Below are 19,892 nucleotides of genomic sequence, written 5' to 3' on the forward strand. Positions count from 1 at the left end.
GACTCAAGTCCTAGGCTCTATTGTGAGTCCTCACTCTGGGGGTGGCAAACACGGGGTGGGTAGCAGACAACGGTTAATCGGCAGTTTGCAGGAGAGATACCACTTGACTTGAAATAAGTAGAATATATACTAATAGAGAGGGCTGTGCTTTCTATTTCTAAAGGATGCCCGTGTATGGCACTGGACACGTAAGTGTGATAACCTGTTTTAAGAACAACAAAAGGAGGTTCACAGGCAGCCTCTACACCCCAACAAAGTCACCGGCGGTGCTGGGGTCCATTTCCCGAGGTAAAACAGGAAAGAACCATTTGTGAAACTTTTATTTGTGAAACAAAGTTGAGAGCCATGTTCCTCTCCAGACAAACGTGTGGCAGCAAAGTTCGACTTGCGGGCTTTACTCTGTTTCGATGTTCCTTCTGATTCCCTCTATTTTATGGCTTCTGGTTGGAGGATTCAAAAAAACCGCCTAGTGGATGGTTCAGACTTTTCGATGACCATAACTTCCTTGCATGCCTACGTGGAGGGCGCCGCGTGGCGCCCCTTGTAAAGGAGACTGCCACCCCGTTCCTGCCCCTTGGAAAGGGACATCAGAAATGGGGGGAATCGTGCAGGGCGTTAGAAAGCATGTGCTACTTGGGGTGGGAATCGTAGAGGAAAATGAACTTTGCTTTCCCGGCCCTTGGACTTGAATTGTATTTCATTAACAACTCCTCAGACAGGGCCTGTGGTCTTCTCACCATGGTGCCCATGCTGGGCCGGGCTGGACACACAGACAGACGGGACGTGACTTCTGCCTTCGGCCCCTGGGCTGTCCGAGCTTTCTGGTGTGGAGCCAGCTTCCCGTTCACGGCATTTGTTGAGGCTACAGTCCCTAGTTCTCTCTAAGATAAATGAGAGTCAAACCTATTTTTCTTTGATGTAATATTTAAAAGTTGTCATGGTTATGACCTTTGATTTGGCACTTAAAATCACTTCATCATATTCCATGCAAAAATAATTAGCTTTCTCTCCATTACTATGGGGACTCTGAAGATTATATATTACTGCGAACTGCCTGCCAGTTTCTACTAATTTGAATTTTTGAAAGGAAATAGAAATCTACACCCCTGGGTTAGTGGATGACGGTGGAGGCTACGGAGAATTCGGAGGTCCCTTCACGTGCTGAATCACGGCTGCATGAAGTCAGGCTATGCCTTTCCTCGACAATTCGATTTTAATCCAACTACTAATTCCTTAAAAGTGCTCTGAAGCCAATGCACGTTCTCCACTTTAGAGGCAAATTCTGGGAAAAGTAAAATAAGTAAGAACCACTTGCCACACTCTTTTGGACACGGCTGTTTCCCTGCGTACCCCGAGCTGAGGAAGGCCCATGAGAAAATTCATGAACCGAGGTCCCTCTAACCTCATCATTTGCTGGTTTAGACAAAGTTCTTTTTCCCACCTTTAAAAATACATTCACACTTGTCAGCGAATAAAGACGTGTTAGGCTTTCAGAAGTTTACATGAGATGCAATCACATCTCAGGTACGTTCAGCCCACGCAGTCGGTACTAATTTAGAGCCCACCTGGTCCGTGGGCTGAATGAACCCCGCAGCGTCTTTTTGCATGGAGCTTACAGCCTAGCGAGAAAGCTCTACCAGACCAGACCCACGGCCACGCCATTTAGAAAGCACCGCGGAAGTCCAGGTAGCCTCAGCTCCGTCCGCGCCCCGTGAGGGCAGCTTCCACACACAGCCAGGCACTCTGACGCCAGGCGTACAGCTACGACAGTCCCCGCGAGAGAGGCCCCGGCGGCTCGCACTCAGGGCTGTCCCTGGCTGCCCGCGGCCCCGAGCAGCCTTGCTGAGTCCGGGAGAGACCAGGAAGTTGTCGGGATTTCTGTCACGGATGCAGGGGTTTCCAAGTACAAGCAAACGCGCTCTTTCTCACATAGCTCATGCTATTCCTAGATGAGTAACAAACATCTTCTGCTGTGGGCGCAGCCTCCACCTGACATTCGCAGTGGGGTTCCCAGTGTTCCAATGACCTCTCACCCAGTTAGCCGCGCACCATGTATACAAAGATGACTGCATTTCTCATGCTCCCATAAACAGCCGCAGATAAACATCCAGGGCTTTTTTTTTGTTAACCTGAGGTTTTCTGGGAAAAGGCATGCTGTCCCCAGAACAAGGTAGTTCAAAAAACATGTTTTATAAGTAGGCACCGAAAAACAGAAACAAAGAACGTCTCTCTCCGTTTACTTGGTCATGAGATGATAAAATGCAGACTGAAAATTAGTTTAGGAAAGCACTTTTAAATATTATTTTGTGATACTTCAAACCAGTTCTGACATATAGTAGAAATGGGTAAAATACATCACAAAGGTCTAATCTACCCATTTTTGTATTTACCAAAGCTTCAACCCAATGAAAATTTTTCCAACAGAGGATTCTGTTGGAATCAGGGATATCCAACAGAGGACTTGTATAATTATGCAAATCTTCCAAGTGCACCTTTTTCTCTGAATTCTACTTGATTTTAGCTGCTGGTCTTGGGATTAATATTTCTTTGAAGAAAGGCAGGATATATAACAGTGGTCCTGCAGAAAGTTTATAGGTAAATTTACCTTACATATTTTCCTGGGGTAAAAAAAAAAAATCTTCTGACCTCCACATGGCCAGATACCAAGCTTGATGCAGAAAACTCAGTAAACATGTGGGTAAATATAAAACAACAGCTTTCTTTTCTCCTCTTAATTTCTTTAAGATACAAGTGGCTGTTTAAAATAATAGCATTGTTAGGTGTAACCTACCCACATACACCCACAGGCGTCACTTATACACACATACAGTGATTGTGACTTATTGCCACAACATGGTTCAGTCTGCACATAAGTTCAAAAGAATTTAGCTTATCCTCAAGAGGAATAAACAAGATTTTAAAATCTTAATTAAAAAAGACAAAAAAAAAAAACCCCTTACAAAGTTCTCGGGCCCCCCCCCAAGCACACATGGGGGTACGGGAGCCGACTTCAGGGCAGTATCCCAATTGTTCCCTCTGCTCAGTAACCTCCTCGAGCGGGAAATGGGAACCAGATGTACATTTGCACCCCAGAAGTGAGCTCAGGCTGTGGCCCACAGTAGGTACTCAGTAAAAGGTGGCGGACAGGCCACGCGCCTCCGCGAGGATGCCATCCCCTCAGCGGGGGTCCGGGCTCTTCCTCTGCAGGAAGCTGCTCTGTTGCTCCCCAGGTCCAGGGCACCAGCCAGGGTGTGTCCCTTCCCCTCTCCTGCAGTTCCGGTTTCACCCTGCAGCCTCGCTGATGACCTTGGACTCACGTGAGCAGCCTGCACACCGGGCAAGCGTCCCCCGTGGCCCACGAGGACGCTCCGGGGAGTGGGGCACCTCATCGCTTGGCCGGCTCTGCCCTCTTCTAAGGCCGACCCCCCGAGGGCTCCAGGTCACTCCCCACCGCCCCTTCGCCGTCACCCGTCCTCCCTGCCGCTGCTCATATGCGCGTCAGCCTCCGGGCAAACCCTCCGACGCGCCACACACAGGGACAGCGGGGTACACGGCTCGGCACTGTGACACGGCAGGCAAGGGGGGCAGGGGCAGCTCGGGGTGCACCGGCCGCCCTGCCCCGTCCACGTGTCCAACCGTCCGTCTGGGAACCGGCTTTCAGAACTGGCATGGATCTTTTCAGGAAAGTATTAACCACATTTTTGATCAGGAAGAAAAACCCAGCAGAAGGTACCTCTGAGCTGACTGGCCGCTGTACCACACGACTGAAACGGCCCCTCACGGCTAGCGAGCACGCTGAGAACTGAGAAGGGAGCGCACAGCTTCCCGGGACTAGTCCTGACTTTTGCGTGCACAGAAGCTGGAGGCTTGCGGCCCGCGGCACCCCCCACCCCTGCCCCCATCACGAGATCGAAAAGGGAAATGAGGCGATTCTCCCAGGACGGTCCAAATGAGACAAAGTGTGTCAACAGCTCTGAGAAAGCTGGGAAGTGCCCTACAAAGCCGTTCCGCTGGACGTACACACACGTGCTTTGTGGCGGACCGTTCCGATGATCCTTCTGGTGTCAGGTGCTCACAGACCACACGGGAACGTGCCAGCCTGAGCGGGGTTCTGGGCTACAGGCTCCTATGGGCAGAGGCTACATTTCTTAGGTACCCCACTGCCCAGCAGCTTTTTGGCCCACGGTAGGCAGCAAACACCTAACGCTTTCCTAGGGAGTTGAACGAAGCTGAAAAACGATGGCGAAATGTGCATGCGAGATTCTGCCCAATGAGACCAATCTAAAACAAGGGGGCCCCCTGGTACTGCCAATCAGGTCCATGGCCGTGCAAGGTCACCAGTGCAAGCATCACCCGTGGGCTCGGGACCCTCCCGAGAGGGTCTGCAGAATGAGAACGAGTCCGCCAAGTGGATGGGGAGCTGACTGTGCCATGGGGTTGATTTCCTGTTCTCTGTCCCAGGGCAGGTCCGCAGAGAGTCCCACGAGAGCCTGGCGCTGGAGTTTGGGAGGGGACAGGGAAGGAACCGCGTCTACCCTCCAAGGACACTGTCTTTCTACAAGGATTCCGGGTTATTGGGACCTGCAGACGAAGCCTTCCGTGGGGGATGTGGGCGCTGAGGCGGGGAAGCGGATGCCCTGCCCTTGCTGCCCCTTTTCAACCCTTTTTAAAGATAATTTGGAATCAACTTAGAGTAAACTGAAGAAACAGTAGAGTTTCACGTTGAGTTTGAGAAACCTTTTTGCTGTTTATACCAAAAGAAAGCATGGACGCATGTCCTTGACTTTGAAGTCTCGCACCTTTGAGACCCTGAATTTTGTAATTAAATCATGGCTTCCCACCTGGGTTCCTGTCATTTCTCTCCAGTGACCATGAGTCGCAGACTTAAAACTTTGCTTACAATACACCCAACACATAGGAACATGTGCAAATCAAAAATGAATTCGTCACCAAAGGACCACTCCTACGGGGTCAGCATCTTCACCGAGAAACGCGCCAGTGCCAGCATCCCGAAGTCCCTCACCCCAGGCACCCACCCTCAAAGTAAAGGAGGCGAAACAGACCACAGAGCTGCTGATAACACAGAACGGATGAGCGGCCACAGAAACCTCACCACGGGCGACTTGAACAGAATATAAACTTAGCACGTGCAAATGAATCCAGAAACTACAGGAGGGTATGGCTTTGTCCAATCGATCAATCAATCAATCTCTGTTTCTCTATTTGTCTACCTGTGTCCCTCCCTCTTCCCCCTCATGCCTCTGAGGCCTCCAAACATTAAAAACAAAAACAGTTCATTTAGAAAAAAATTAACTCCCAAACAGTATTGTGAAGGCTCTGATTTCTATAATATCACCACCCTAGCTAATGAAAATGGTGAGTGTTTAGCCTAGGTTAATATTAGATAAGATGTCAAACTAAATATTTAAAACTTGGCCATTAAGACGTTACCATGGGAACGGGGGTGCACAGGACCTCCCTGACTCTATTTCGCAACTTCCTGTAAATCTGTAATTCTTTAAAAATAAAAAGTTGGCAACAAAAAGCTTTGCTACTGCCGCAAACCATTATTCATATATCTACAAGGTGGTCGGTGTTTTGTTTTTAGTGTGGCCTTTTTTCCTAAGCGGTACAACAATGGAAACAGTCTTAACTTCCCTATTCAGTAAAAGGATACTTAATGAGATCAAAGTATTAAGTTCACACAAATACCTACTCTGAAGTGTGTTTTGAAACTTTTTAAGAACACTATCCAGGGGGCCTCCAAGAGTGAACATCCTTAACCCTTCCTTCCTAACCATGTATTCTTTTTTTCTCTCCTTCTTAACATTCAAGAAAAATGCTAACTCTAAAGCTAACACTCAAAGAAAAGAAATGTTTGCCTCCCAAAGCCTCACATGTCAGGAGTGACCGTCGCCTCCCCTTGTGTCTCCCATGTGTTCAGATGGGCCCGCGTGTCGCGTGCCGCAGCCCCGCCGCCGCCTCCCGAACACCCAGGGACGGGAAGCCGGCCCGAGGCGCGGCCCGCCTCCCAGCCCGTCCGTACAGCGCATCTCTCATAAATCGGCCCCGTTTCAAGCAGCTACGCTGCCAGCGATGCCTGTGAGGTGAATTGTCATCTTTGAACTGCTAGCTTTTCCATTTTTGGCATTTCTAGCAGCAAAAGCAATTTATTTTTACTCACAGATTTAAAACAACTTTAAAAATAACTTTTGTAGGCTGCTGGTAGAAAACAGCAAGTCTCTAACGCATGTGAATTCACGACCAGGCTGTTGCTTTGCCAATTTGGAAATGATAGAGAGACGGTAGAGCATTTTCATGGTTCCACGTAAGCACCTGCAGGCCTTCGTGCTATGGACCCAGAGGAGAGCAGGCACCGCTGGTGGTCCCGAGGCCAGAGTCCCAGGTGGAGGTGGCGTCCTGGGGACAGGGGGCAGCGCCTCTCAGCCCATCACAAATGCACTGACCGTTGCCTGACTCCGCTCCATTAACTTCAGATCAAACAACAGGAGGGGGGACGCAGACCCGTCCGTTCTCTGTTAAGGAAGCTTCGCTGTTGCCGAGCAGGCCATGGGCTGCGGCAGGGGGCTGGCCCTCCTCCTGGTGGGACGGCCCAGGCGTCCGGGGGTCCCCAAGGACACGGGCAGCCCGGGCAGGCGCGTGGCTATCACTGCATGCGTGCTTCCGGGGCCCAGGGGAGAAAGGGCGGGCGGGAGAAGACTGACCGGATGTGGAGCCTCCGCGGCAGCCACAGTCGGGTCCTGCTGTGAACACCACGCAGGGGTCCCCTGTAGCTTCTCCATGAGACGAAGAGCATTTAAAAGACAGGCCCAGGCTCGGCAGGAAGGGACAGCGGCCTGACGAGGGACAGGGAGGCCCCCGCTATGGAAGGACAGGGGGCGGTCAGTGTGGTCTGGGGGTCCTGCCAGGGGCCGAGGCAGGCGGAGCGGCACTGCCCGGTCCTGAGGCCCCCCGAGGCCCGGAGCCCGGGGCGGCCAGCTGCGGCAGGTTCCACAGTCTGAGGCCGGGCCCAGCACGTCCAGGAGGGCGACCTGGGCTAAGGGACATGGACATGCCGCAGCCTCGGTCCTTCACACACAGCAGGGCTTGTAAAGGTCGTGGGAGGGTTAGAGGTCACAGTGCAAGCCAGCTGTCCGTCAGTGATAACATCAAGCACTTCTGGAACACGCTCCAGGGACAGGTCCTGTGCCCCGCCCCCTGTGTCCTCTATCGGACCATCTCCCCCTCCTGTCCTCTGGCAGGCCCTCCCCCGAGATGAGCACAGTGATTATCTTCATGCTGCAGATGGAAACCAGGACTCAGCTGCTTACTCACCTGGCCAGCTTCGCCCTGCAGCCGAGGTGGGGCCCGGGGCCCCTCCCTGCGCCCCCTTGAGCATGGGGAGGCGGGACAAGCCTCAGTCGCACCCACCCAAAGGGCTGCGCACGGCAGGTCTTGAGATTTCTTTGGTACTTTTCTTTGTTTACGTGTTTGTAGTTTATCCCCCATATACAAGTTTTTCCTACTGATTAAAAACTTAGCATCAAATCGATGCTAGAGGTAAGGTTATTATTGCCTTTTCTAGAACAAAAAAGCCATGCCACCCACCTAACATTAGCGGTGACCAGCACTGGAATCACTGGTCATTTAATGCACTCTTTCGCCTGCGGTAAAAATGTCCAGACCGGGGAAATCAGTCACGGATACGGTAATTTCGGACACACGCAGAACCAGTGAAAGCTCTCAAACACGCACCTCGTGGCTGTGACCTCTGTGTCAACGCAAAGTTATTCCGAGAGCCCCAACAGCTGGCACAGGTGGCGTTCTGACCTCTGGCTCGGTGAGCCCTCTGTGCCCCACAAGTGCAGTCAAGTGCTGGCCAAGAGAGCGTTGCCTGTCCTTCTCTGAGTCAAGAATATCCGGACATTTCCCGCATTTTTAATTGATGACAGACATGTTCCACTTTAGAGCCAGAAAAAATACAACTAGACAGAGATTCTCCCGGAGAGTCAGTTCTACACTGGCCTGCAAGCAGGTGCTTCTCCCCGACACGTCTAAATGCGCATCTTGCATGCATTTGCCTTTGCTCTAACAGCATGGCCTCTCCGGCCTCCGGGAGGAGCCAGGCACTGCCTGGTTCATTTTGTGGGAAGTTTATTTTATTTGAGCTAAAACTGGGAAGAGAGGTTCTAACCCATTTTATCTCCTGCTATAACCAGTGACAGGAGACAAGGAGAAATTACACTCAAATACATCCTAAGAAAAACTCCTTCAAGGAAAGCACTTTGCAAAGTATGAGACAGGCATTTGCATGTTTGCATTCGAAATAATCAAAAACACTGACTTCGATATTTTCTAACTTTAACACATTATATAATATATTTTTGCAGTCCTTTGCCAAAACTTTCTTTCTCTGTGGGGGTTTCTTATTCACTTGCAAATAAGAAAGATGGGGGGAGGGAGGAAGAAACTGAGGAAAGGAGAAACAATAGACTGAGTAATCTATTATTCTCACTCATAAATGGTTCTATGCATGACATCTACTGAAGTACCAGGAAACGGCAGCAGAAATTAAGACATGAAGAAGTAACTATAAGGTAGACTGTCATTCTGCTATACCAAGGTCGTGGGTTTGATCCCCGGTCAGGGCTCTTACAAGAGTCAACCAATGAATACATCAATAAGTGGAACAACAAGTCTCTCTCTCTCTCTCTTTTTCTCTCTTCCTCCCCTTTCTTCCTTTCTCTCTCTAAAACTCTAAATAGAAAAAAATTTAAAAAGAAGTAACTATAAGGATAAGGTTTCTGATTACCTACCAACTTTGCAGCCAATCAAAGCCAAGAAAAAGTACTGAAATTCCCATTTCAAAGCCCCTTAGAGTCACTATCTTAAAAGCCAACAGGTGCCACAATAGTTCTCCAATAGCCACCATTTGTTTCTCTGTCATTCATCTGGACTTCATCAAGAGCAGCTGAAAGTGGGGGGGGTCCTTTTCTTGTAAAAGAGATAATAACAGTTTCACTGTCTAATACTATATTAAAATACATGTTAGTTTAAAAAAATGGATTTTGCAAGTTAGTAACTGATCTTGCTCGGAAGAGCTCTATTCATCCGTGGTGGCTTATGACACACGACAATGAACCAGGAGAAACTGAGAGGCGCCGAGCCGCGGCCATGAAGCCTCCCCACAGCTGGCAGACGTTCACTGTTGCTGACAGAAAAGCCAAGTCAGGTTTTTCTTGAAGAACTTTCTCAGATCCCGTTCACAACATTTCCTGGGCCTACTTGCCTGCCCTTCAGGACTTGCACGGATTCTATAAGCGATTGGCTTTTATTGCAGACACTAAAATCCTGACGAATTTACAAGTCGGGGCGAGGAAGCGGACCTCCGTGCCGTTTTCACATGCCAGTTTCAGTTTGTCACGGTGGGGAGACTGCATGCAATGCACACGCGTTCTCCATAGCCAGGAGTGAAAGAGGGAAACGCGAGCCAGCGGTCACAATGACATCGTGCGCAATTGCTAAAGCAATCATGACACCGCTGGCATGTCGTGTGCATCGCAGGAAAACCTTCAGGTATCCCATGTCTGCCTTAAAAATGAAACCCTTCCTAAACGCTCTTCAACAACGGCTAAGTCAACAGAGCTCCAGAAGCACTCGCTACTTCCTTCCCGGCCGGGGCAGGCTGCACCAGGGAGCTTGGCGCCCACAGCTGCACTTTACCCTTCGTTACAACTCTGCCCATTTGTTTCCAAATCAACTGGACACAAGCAGGTGTATCTGCGTGGCTTTGAATGGCGAATCAGGAAGTGGGGATCTAAGTCACAGGTGGCAGTGACCCAATTACCTGGAGAGACATTTTCCGAGCTCAGTGTGATTCAGCACGTAATCACTGTGCCTGTGATCACGCAGACGTTTGCTTCCCTTCTCTCTTCGCTTTCTGTGCAAGGAGTTAAATAAAGGATGGGAAGGAGTTATTTTTCTTATTCCTAACAAGTGTTCGGGACAAATCACGATACTGGGGAGAATGTTAAAACTATTAACATTCCATTTTATCCAGACTCTAGTTCAATTCTTCACATCTGGTTGTTACTTAAAAAAAAAAAAAAAAAAAAAAAAAAAAAAGGCTGAAGGGCCACTTTGATTTTTAAATGTAACGTATGTCACTTCTCCAGCATTTTACTTTTGACATTGTACAGTTCTTCATGGTCACTGACAGAAACGAAGCAGGAGGTTCTCAGGTCCCAGCACCCACCCTACAAGACGTTCAGATTTATAAAAGGACGCGCCATGGCGGGCGGGCTGGCTGCGGGGCACCCGGCCTCCAGTATCTCTCACACTTTTCCTTTGCCTGGAGACTGGGCAGAAATCTCATTCGTTGAGGTCCAGCTAAAAGTTCTCTTTCTGAGAAAGCTACTCTCTACCCTCACCCCATCACAGAGACAGAACCGGCCCCCTTTCTGGGCTCCCTCTGAAATCCCAAATTACATCTATCAAGGAGTTGCACTGCAGCGTGTTGTGCATGAGCCTCTGCCCCGCTCAGCGCCTCAAGCCTGTGAGTCCTCAGGGGACCAGCACAGTGGCCTTGCTCCCTTCGCAGAGCCAGAGCCCAGCAGGAGGTTGGCGGGCGGAGCGTCAGGGCTTCTGCAGCCCGGGCGCATCGGGGTCTCCGGGATGGTCTGAGTCACGGGCTGTGGGTCCCTCTCCCATGGGGCCCCATTCACAGGCCCAGGATGGGGCTCTCCGAATGTATACTCTACCAAGTGCGAGGCGCTCCTGATGCTGTCTTTGGAAACACACCGTGAGAGCTACCGTAGTAGACTTTTTATGGATTAATTCATGAAAAAAAAAAAATGCACCTTTGAAACTGACTTACTGATGAAATAGAACCCGTTTCTGGACCTTGAGGAAGCTCACGCAAGTGCGCGAGATCCTGATGGGGGTCACAGAGCAGACGCCTCTCTCGGCTGCCCCGAGCTGCAAGCAGCATCTCCTGCGCTCACCAAGGGCGTGGAACAAAGGGCCTGCTGCTCCAGCCCCTGACTCGCCGGGTCTGGGGTGCGGCAAGGCCCCCTCTCTTTCAGAAGCACCTCGGGTGAGTCTAAGGTCCGTGCGAGGTTCAGAAGCTACTGCTTCAAACGGAGAAAAAGGTCACCTCCTCGTCTTTGTTGCCCAGCCACTAATACCTAAAACCAAGGAATCAAACAAGAAGCGGGTATTCCTATCTGAGGATTTGCAGCAGTAGACAAATATGATTCCCAGCGTGCTTATATGCACAACTTATCATTGATCAGTTGCTGATCGCTGCAACGGATCGATGAATCTGGCCGCGAACCAGAGCTACCTAGACCAGAAAGCAGCCGGGAATCCAGGCCCCGCCTGGCTCCATAAGGGCGTTGACAGGAACATGTGACAGGCTGGAGGCAGGGTGTTCCACAGCCAAAGACAACACCTGCAATGGAAAGAGCTAATAAAACAATCATTCAGGGCCACGCTGCTCTCTTGGCTCCAGACCTGCCTGCTCGAGGGCCCCCCGGTCCTTCCGTCTGAGCCCTCCAAACCCCCAGCTGACCCTGCCGCCCCGGAGGCATTCACAGCCTCCATGGGGAACTCAGTGTCCCTCCAGGCTTCCAAGGCAGAAGCCTGCGAGTCCTCCTGAGACTTCATCTATTATACTCATTACACACACTTATCGATCAGTTCTACCTCCAGACCAGCCTGAGCGAGTCGCTTGCTCTGCACGCTCGTCGCTCCTGCTCCCCGTCTCTGCACCCCTGCCTGGACCGTCCAGTCTCCACCGCACCCTGAGAGCCCACGGCTGAAGTCATCCTTCTGAAGTTCCAGACACACCCCGCCGGTTCCTAGCTCAGAACCTCGCGGTGACCCTCCTCTTACACGGGCACAGCGACGCTCTCCGCGAACGGTGGCCTCACCACCTCTCCCATCTCTTTCCATCACTGACCGACTCCCCAGCCTCTGCAGACCATGGCTGCTCCAGGCACTTCTCTTGGAACGTCTTCCACATTGTGTTCTCCCGGGAAATACCCCGAGCTCTCCGCAGGCTCCCGTGAGTAATCCCTCCCACGTGGGGCTCTACCCAGCCCCCTCTCTGGGGGGATTAAAAGCAAAGACAAGCACCAGCAGACTTTTCTCTCCTGCACAGAATTCTATCATTGCTTCGGTGACAGTTTCACACCTGCTATCTGCAGATCACTCTTCCCCTAATTGACTGCCGGACACTTGAGACAAGCACCATGCGTGACTCATCCCTACAGCTCAAAATGCGGACGGAACAGCCCAAGTCGCTCACTGTGGTTGGAACATAAAGGAAAAAATGCAAACAAAAGCCCAAGTTGTAATAGGTCGCCATACTTGTTCCTATACGAAAGGACAAACAACAGCGGTTAGCTTATGTAATTATTTACACTGAATCAAGGCCGTGTGCGGGCCCAGCAGTGACAGGGTGTAATTGTGGGTGTATTTAGTGCTGGGGACAGGCATTCTCATCTGGCCATCAGTCCCCTAAATTGCATTTTGAGGCTCTCGTTAATGAGATGTTCCAGATATGGTTGGAAAGGACACTTTGACTCTGGGTCTTCCTGTGAGAGCTGCCAGAATAGGACGTAATGTGGAACAGCGGCGGAAATTCTACCCTCCCGTGCACACTTGAGTCTTCAGCAAGCTGCCGAAACGTGGCAGGAGTAGAATTTATTTTGAGCATATGCAGTTCATGGCTGCTCAGTCACTGGGGCCAGGCATCTGACACTGCGCCTTCGTGCCTTTGGAGAGGGACGTGTCCAGTGCAGCGCTCAGCTTCAACGAGGGCTATGACAGCAAGCCACCCGGCGCGCTGGCTCCGACCACCTCTCCTGCTCCCACGGGCTCCGGGAATGTTCTGGACACCCGAATCGAGTGTGTCTACCTAAATCCGTAAGACGAAAGCTGGACTTAATGACGCTGAAAAAGTGAAAATTTCAGTCGAACTGGTACTGTGACATAAGGCTTAATACCTAGATCTTGCCCTGGCTGGTGTGGCAGCTCAGTGGATTGAGCGCCAGCCTGTGAACCAAAGGGTTGCGGGTTTGATTCCAGTCAGCGCATGTACCTGGGTTGTGGGCCAGATCCCCGGTAGGGGCTGTGTGAGAGGCAACCACGCATTGATGTATCTCTCCTTCTCTTTCTCCCTCCTTTCCCCCTCTCTAAAAATAAATAAATGGAATCTTAAAAAGAAAAAAACAAACCCTGGATCCTTGCCCAAACTCAAACTCACTGCTTGTACCCATGGGCTGGATGGCAGACCACCGTCAAATGTTGGAATTTTCTTAGAAAAGGCAACCTTTTAGGAGGAAAATGAAAAAGAAGGTATGAGCAGAAGCTCTGACGTCAAAAGGGAATGACCTTCGAGAGCAAGCTTTATACTTTATCTCATTGGTGTTCATGGTTCAAGAATAAACCAGCCATAACTACCCGAGACCAAGAATGTTTCTTTCATATTTTCAAATGCCCATAAATGACAGAAGAAAACAAAATGGAAGTTGTTCAGTGGAGTTCTGAGGAGCCCGATCTAGTTTCCTTGGATTTCCAGGGAAATGCTGCATGGGGCAGCCATATTCTAGAACTTTAACCTTTTCTCAAAACGTACCCCTGTAAGTAAAACCCAGCTGTAACTAAGCCCATTTCTGCTGTGCTACGTAGAAACTGCAACACAGCCACAAGCACACCTATCACAGCAAGCCACATGCGAGGGCCACACGACTTCCTAGGAGGGCCCTTCCACAAGCTAGCTGAGCATCCCCAACATGTGCAGCCCTCTCCCCACGCCGGGGCCTGGGGTGCCAGTGTGGGGCTATCTTCCCTTCGACACCCCTAATTATCCACTTAATATTAGAGTTGGCTCGCCACCCTGGTTGAAAAAGTTTGATACAAGCTCCTGGTTCTGGAGCTTAGATCAAAGGAAAAACAAAGAGTATTTTCTTTTTAAATAGGGTGGAATCCTTCCTCCTGACTGATACTACCTCTAAAAACATTTCAAAACAGGTAGTGCTATCACGTGGCCCCGCCTAATGAAGGCGGCAAGGGGCATCTTGGCCTTCGGCTCCCACAAGCTGCCGACGAAGCTTTGCAAACACCATGGACTATGAAACGGAACATCGGAAGCCAGAGAAGACAGTCAAAAGTCACGGATGTGTTCAGAGGCAGGCCAGGGCAGGCTCGCTGGGTGGGGGGCTCCTGCCCTCCCCCCAACACCACCCAGGCCGCCCCCTTCGCGTTTGGCCAGAGCAAGGGGCTTGCTTAGAGCCCCTCCTGCAGTCTCCGAGCTCTCTGTTCACTTGGGGGCTGAGCTGCCTCCAGGAAAGGCGGCCGGAGCAACCACTGAGTGACTGTGAGTAGGAGCCCAGATCTGACCAGGCAGCCATTTGATCCAAGTGCACACGGGGGACTGTCCTGAGGAGCTCAGCCCCTGGTCCCGTTCCTCCCGCCCCCCACCCCAGCACCCGACATCAGATGCTCTCCTACAGGCACAGCTCACGCCGGGCAGTAGGGTTAGGAGTCTGAGGAAGGGTGGGGGGTCAAGAACCCTTGTTCTGCCTCTTCTAGCGGCTGGAAAGTCAGTTTACTTCTCTGTGCCTCAGCTTCCCCACCTACGAGCGTTCCCGCCTCAGATACTTGGTGTGAGGGTCAGAAGGAGCCAGAGGACATGCCAAGCCACGTCCGACAGCAGTACCAGGTGTGAGCAGGACAGGAGAAACCGTATCTCAGAACCAAATCAGTCTCTCAGGTGGGTCGCATTTCTTGAACAAAACTGACTGAACTTGTTTGACCTGAGTCTTGAACACTTCTTGTAAATCTCATCTTATATTTTTAATAATTTGCCCCGTACATTTTGGTCTTTTGATGTCCCTGTCACTGAATGACATTTGCTTGCTCAGTCCCACTAGTTTGCTTTTTCCAGGAGCATTCTGTTGTGAGCAAATAAATACAGGATTAGCCGTCAAATTAAATGGTATTTATATATATTTTTTCCAAAACGAACCTCCAAGCACTAAGAGTCGTGTTCAAAAGGGTAACAGCAACAAGCTGGACGCGTTTCTGGGGAAAAGGGATGCTTAAGCTACTCTGATAGTTTAATTTAAAGTAGGGATCTGGCCCCGAAGCAGGAACAGAGCCACACCTGCCTGGGAGGCCCCTGCACACCGGCTGATTGAGGACCCTCAGGGCCCACAGCGGGGGAGGGGCGCCGGCCAGACTTAGAGGGGGACAAGCTTTCATCCAAAAGACATCCACTCACATTGAAATCACTCCCACCTCCTCTTTTCCGTATTTTGCAAGATGCTTAACACTCCAGATGTTCCAAAAGGGCTCCTTACGTTGCCAGTTGGTCCTTCCGGAGTCTTTACCAATCTCTCCTCTGTGCCAATGATCCCCCCACACCTGGCCGCCCCACGGAGTCACCTGAGGAGTTTTGAACATCCCCGATGGATGGCCGATGGATGGCCGGGTGTCGCCTCAGACCAAGGCAACCGGAATGTCTGCGGTGGGGGCAGGCGTCAGTTTTATTCGGTCAGGTTTGGTTGGGTGTCCTACCCCGAGGGACTCTAATCCGCAGCAGAGTTTGGGAACGGCGGCTCAGGCCCTGGCGCTCCCGCCACCCCCACCCCGCGCTCGCGCTCAGCGCAAACCCCGGCTGTCTGGGCCGATGACATCAACAGCAAGTACAGACCTGACTCTTGGAACCCGGGCTGCTCGATTTTGAAATTGTGCAATTAAACCTTCCAAGGCATGTTTCTCACGTTAACTGGGTCGATGGTCGGTAGTCACGAAGCCAGGCTCGCTGGTGGGAGCGCTGGGCATCTGGCACACGTGAACCACGGATACCGATCCGTGTTTTTAAAAAATAAATTTAATATTTTGGTTGGCCTAGTGTCAAAGCCTTCAGAAAGCTAAAAGAAAGATCCCCAAGAGAGAATCTGGGCTCTTTGAGGAGGAAAGTTTGCTGTGAGCTATTTTCAAAAAAACAAAAAACGGCGGGGACCGCATCTCTGGGAAGTTCGGCACAGCTGTCGCCCCGCGGCCGTCGCACCGCTCTGCCTGCTGCGCCCCGAAGCCCAGAGACGCGACCAAAGGGCTGCAGGTGGGAGGCAAAGCTCGGAAGTCGTCGGAGCGACCGTTCCCCAGACCCCGCGGGCCCCAGGGGCGCGGGCGAGCGGGAGGGGGTTCGAGGGTCCGGCCCCACCCGCTCTCTCCGAAGAGAACACTAAGTCCCTCGCAGGTAGCTACAGGTAGTCAGCGACGGCGACGGGCACCGCGGGCCTCCCGGCCCTGGGCTGCAGCCGCAGCCCGAAGAAAGGACCCGCGAGCCGGTTTCGGGAGCAGGCGCGGTGCAGGGAGGCCCGGGAGGCACCCGAGGGGTGGCGTGGGTTCCCGCGGTCCCTCGGAAGCCCCCGGGGCGCACTCGCCGGGACGTTCGCTGGCCCCGCGTGGGACGGCAGGAAAGTGAAGAAAGTTGCGAGCGCTCCGGGGCGTCCCGAGCCCCGATCCCGTCCTCGGGCCCCCGCAGCTTGCGCAGCTAGGAAACGCAGCGCCGCGTCCCTCCCACGGTCCCGGCCAGAGGCGCAGCCGGCTTCGGGCTGGCCGGAGCGCAGGGCGCGGGGCCGCGACACGCCCTTACCTTTCTTTTCCTCCAGCGCCAGCCCCGCCGGGAAGTGCGCAGCCAGCAGCACCAGGAGCGCGGCTCCCACCGTCCCGGAGGGTCGCATCGCTGCCCCCAGGAGCTCGCTCCGGGTCTCCGCAATTAGTCCGGGAAGGAGTCGGGCGGCCGTGCGCGCTGGCGGTGGCGGCAGCGGCGAGGCGGGGACTCCGGTGCTGGCCTGTCGTCCGGTCTGGGAGGCGGCGGCCGCCGGGACTGGCTGGGGATCGCTCGGGACTCGAGCCGCCCTGGCCGCGGGCGTGCGCACCGAGCCGGGGGCGGGGGCTGTGGCGGGCGCGGCGCGCCGGGGGCTGCCCGGACGTCTAGCTCGCGGGGCGGGGAGGCTGGGAGGCTGGGCTGGGAGGAGGAGGGACCAGGCGCAGGAGGAGGGATCGGGAGGAGTAGAAAGCAAGGAGGAGGGAAGAGAAACCAGCAGCTGGCACCGCCGGCCGGCCGGCGGGCCGGCAGCGGCTCGGAGGCGGCGGACAGCGGTGGTCCCCGGGGCCCCAAGCGCTCTGGGGCGGGCGGGGAGGGACGGACGGCGAGGGGGAGCCGAGCGGGCGCCCCTAGTTCGTCTCCGAGAGGGTGTTCCCTGCGCTGTCCGTCAGGACCCGGCCTGCGAACCGGCGCTGCCCTCCGGGTGACCCAGCCTGCGTCCTCCCTACTTGGGGCCAGGGTCGCCATTTCCCCCTTCAACTTGCAGAACAAATTGGTACCAGCTCCGGGCGAATTAGCCCAGACTTAGGCCCACGGCCGGATCATGGCGTGGATGGGGGCAGCACCCCTTCATCCTCTCCGAGCTCCTGCGCAGCACCCCGGAACCCTAGTGGGGGCAGAAGACGGCCTGGCAGCCAAGTTGTCCCTCGCTGAGCCCGCGTGACAGGAGCGCCAGGCGGCTGAATTGGAGCTCTCCAGTCCGAAGGGTCCTTCACATCCCATCGAGCATCCTTGAAACTGTCGGAGATGAGGGCACCCGACCCCTGGCACCAAGCCGGGCCTCGGGAAAGGTTAACAGAATGAGTGCATGAGGGCCCGACCGCCAGCGGCCACTCGCCACCGCCCCCCCCCCCACCGCCCCCAGGCCAGGAGCCAGCCAGGGGTGCTTGAAAAGCAGGCGCGTGTGGTCAATTACTTCCCACAAGTCAAGCGCCTGGAATAAAGGCACTTCCCCAGCGCACATGGAGGTGCTTCTGTGGAAAAGCCAGGGGCCCCACCACCCTGAGACAGCCCCACAGGACGGAGACAGGCGCAGGGCAGGGAGGACTGAGCCCGAAGAAATTAGCTTGTCTGGGGGCTGCGGGGAAGTTAGCTAAATAATTTCCGCAAGGTGGCTCTTTCCCCGCTCGGCAGGTGCCCCGGGCCCGTTCTGCGCCCAGACCCCCAGCGGCCCTCATAATATCGCCTACCCACATGGAGACCGGTCCGGCTGGCCTCCCCCAGTCTGAGCAACGCAGTGGAATCCAAGCGCACCCTTTCGGGTCGCGGGAGGAGAGGAGAGGACACCCTTGCGTCTTCCCCTCCCGCAGGCGCAGAGCCCAGGGCCCCTCAGCATCCGCAGAACCGGCCTCTTCCCTCTGCACCGAGAGTCATGTGGGTTCCTGTGTTGGAACGAGCCAGGACGACCACCGAGCCGCCTGAGCTCCTTCTGCTCCGGACTGGAGAAGGCCGAGAAGACTCCGCAGTCTGTGTACTTGGTTCCCGGCAGCACAGGTCCCAAATGAGGTCCCCTCTTACCTGTCGCCTGTTACCAACGTCACACAGTTGGTGAAGAAACACAGCGGCAGACGTCACGCAGGTTAGGGAAGGCAAGCCAGACACGCAGCGGCGGAACGTGGCAGGAAGCTGGGAACGAGCCTCAGGACCGCGCCCCGTGCCTGTCCCCACAAGGCCACGCTCCGGCTGGCCTGCCTTCTGTTGAGGAAAAACGGTGGACGGCGCAACTCCTGTGGCCCACGTGTTAAAATGCCCACTGATGGGAGCGGCAACGGACCGTTAAGACTGCGGGGGAACTTCTGCCACGAGCCCGCCGGGGGAGGGCAGCGTGGGAAGGCTTCGGAGTCCTCACTGCCCACCTTCCGCGACGTGACACCGTCCCCGTGCTGTTTCGTTGAGTCGCCTTTCCGCAGGGCATGAGGACGTCGCAAGAAGCAGGGCTCCCTGGCAAGATTTTACCCGAGGGGGCGAGATGACAGGCACAGCCCCCACAAGGGGTTGGCCCCAGAGAATGCAGGGCTGAGTGAGCGCAGCATCCCCGGGTACCTGTGCAAAGCCTGAGCTCCTCCTCTGAGCTTGAGACACAGGAGGGACACTCGGGATAACTTGGTGCTCTTCGGGAGGTACGTGGCGTGCACGGGTAACTGGGGACTTGTAGAGTACGAGACTGTACGAGCGAGCTCGGGACAGTGATATCTTCAGAGACAGAGCTTTGCCCAGACTGGGCCTTGCACAGACGGTGGCCAGGCACGTCCCAGGCCACGTCCGGGGCAAAGGCCACCAGCACAGGAACAGCAGGGGCAGCCCTGACTCCGTGCCACTAAGTACTGTCATTTCTGTCCCCCTATGAGCCAGGCTGCACGTCTGTCTGGCTCTTATGGTAAGATGACACCGTGGCTTGGAAAGGCTGCACAAATAACCTGCCCCAAGTCCCAAAGCCTGCTTGCCGGTCACGAGGCCAGCCTTGAGCTCTAATCCCAGCCACGTTTCTCACCATGCATAGTGCAACTTTCCCAAACCTGAGACAAGGAGGGACTGCGGGACCTCAGGTTCTATTTCAGAATATCTTGGCAACTTTGAAGAGGAGACGCAACCAAAACTTTTCCCCGGCCAAAAAAAGGTAACGGATGAAGCAGCCGTGCACACCACGTTAACAAGGACGTGCGGAGGCTCCTGGTATTTCCCATAGCAAAGCTCACACGGCCGGTCGGTGTTCCTGGCACAGGCTCTCTGTTCTCTTTACATTTTCCCTCCTCTGATGGCAGTTTTTCTCATAGACGAGGTTCCTGAGTATTTTAAACATGAGTTTTGTCCTTTCTAGAAGGAATAAGGTGGCAAAGGCCCTGAGGAAGTGGGGGAGGAGCGAGGACCATGGCGGCCACAGAGCGGGGGCCTTGACATATTCACGTCTGCCTCAGGCGCGAGGCTTCTGACCACCTGTTTCCTCGGGCCTTTGAGGTCAAAGCAAGAATGGATGCAGAAAAACATCAAA

General features: G+C 53.7%; 1 protein-coding gene across 2 annotated transcripts in view; it reads right to left on the reverse strand.

Moving 5' to 3' along the window:
• EGFR (epidermal growth factor receptor) overlaps window positions 1-16,973 on the reverse strand; it is a 153,817-nt gene extending 136,844 nt beyond the window's left edge. The window contains exon 1 of one of the 2 annotated variants that reach the window (XM_054571375.1): window positions 16,670-16,973. In XM_054571375.1, the coding sequence (XP_054427350.1) occupies window positions 16,670-16,757 (88 nt within the window). In that variant the 5' untranslated portion in view covers window positions 16,758-16,973. The remainder of the gene's footprint in view (window positions 1-16,669) is intronic. The other variant, XM_054571374.1, reaches the window with a different exon arrangement.
• Window positions 16,974-19,892: the final 2,919 nt, after the last annotated feature.

Source organism: Pteronotus mesoamericanus, unplaced genomic scaffold, assembly GCF_021234165.1.
Source record: "Pteronotus mesoamericanus isolate MK-2021 breed Mesoamerican mustached bat unplaced genomic scaffold, CSHL_Meso_final contig_220, whole genome shotgun sequence".
NCBI classification, from domain to species: domain Eukaryota; kingdom Metazoa; phylum Chordata; class Mammalia; order Chiroptera; family Mormoopidae; genus Pteronotus; species Pteronotus mesoamericanus.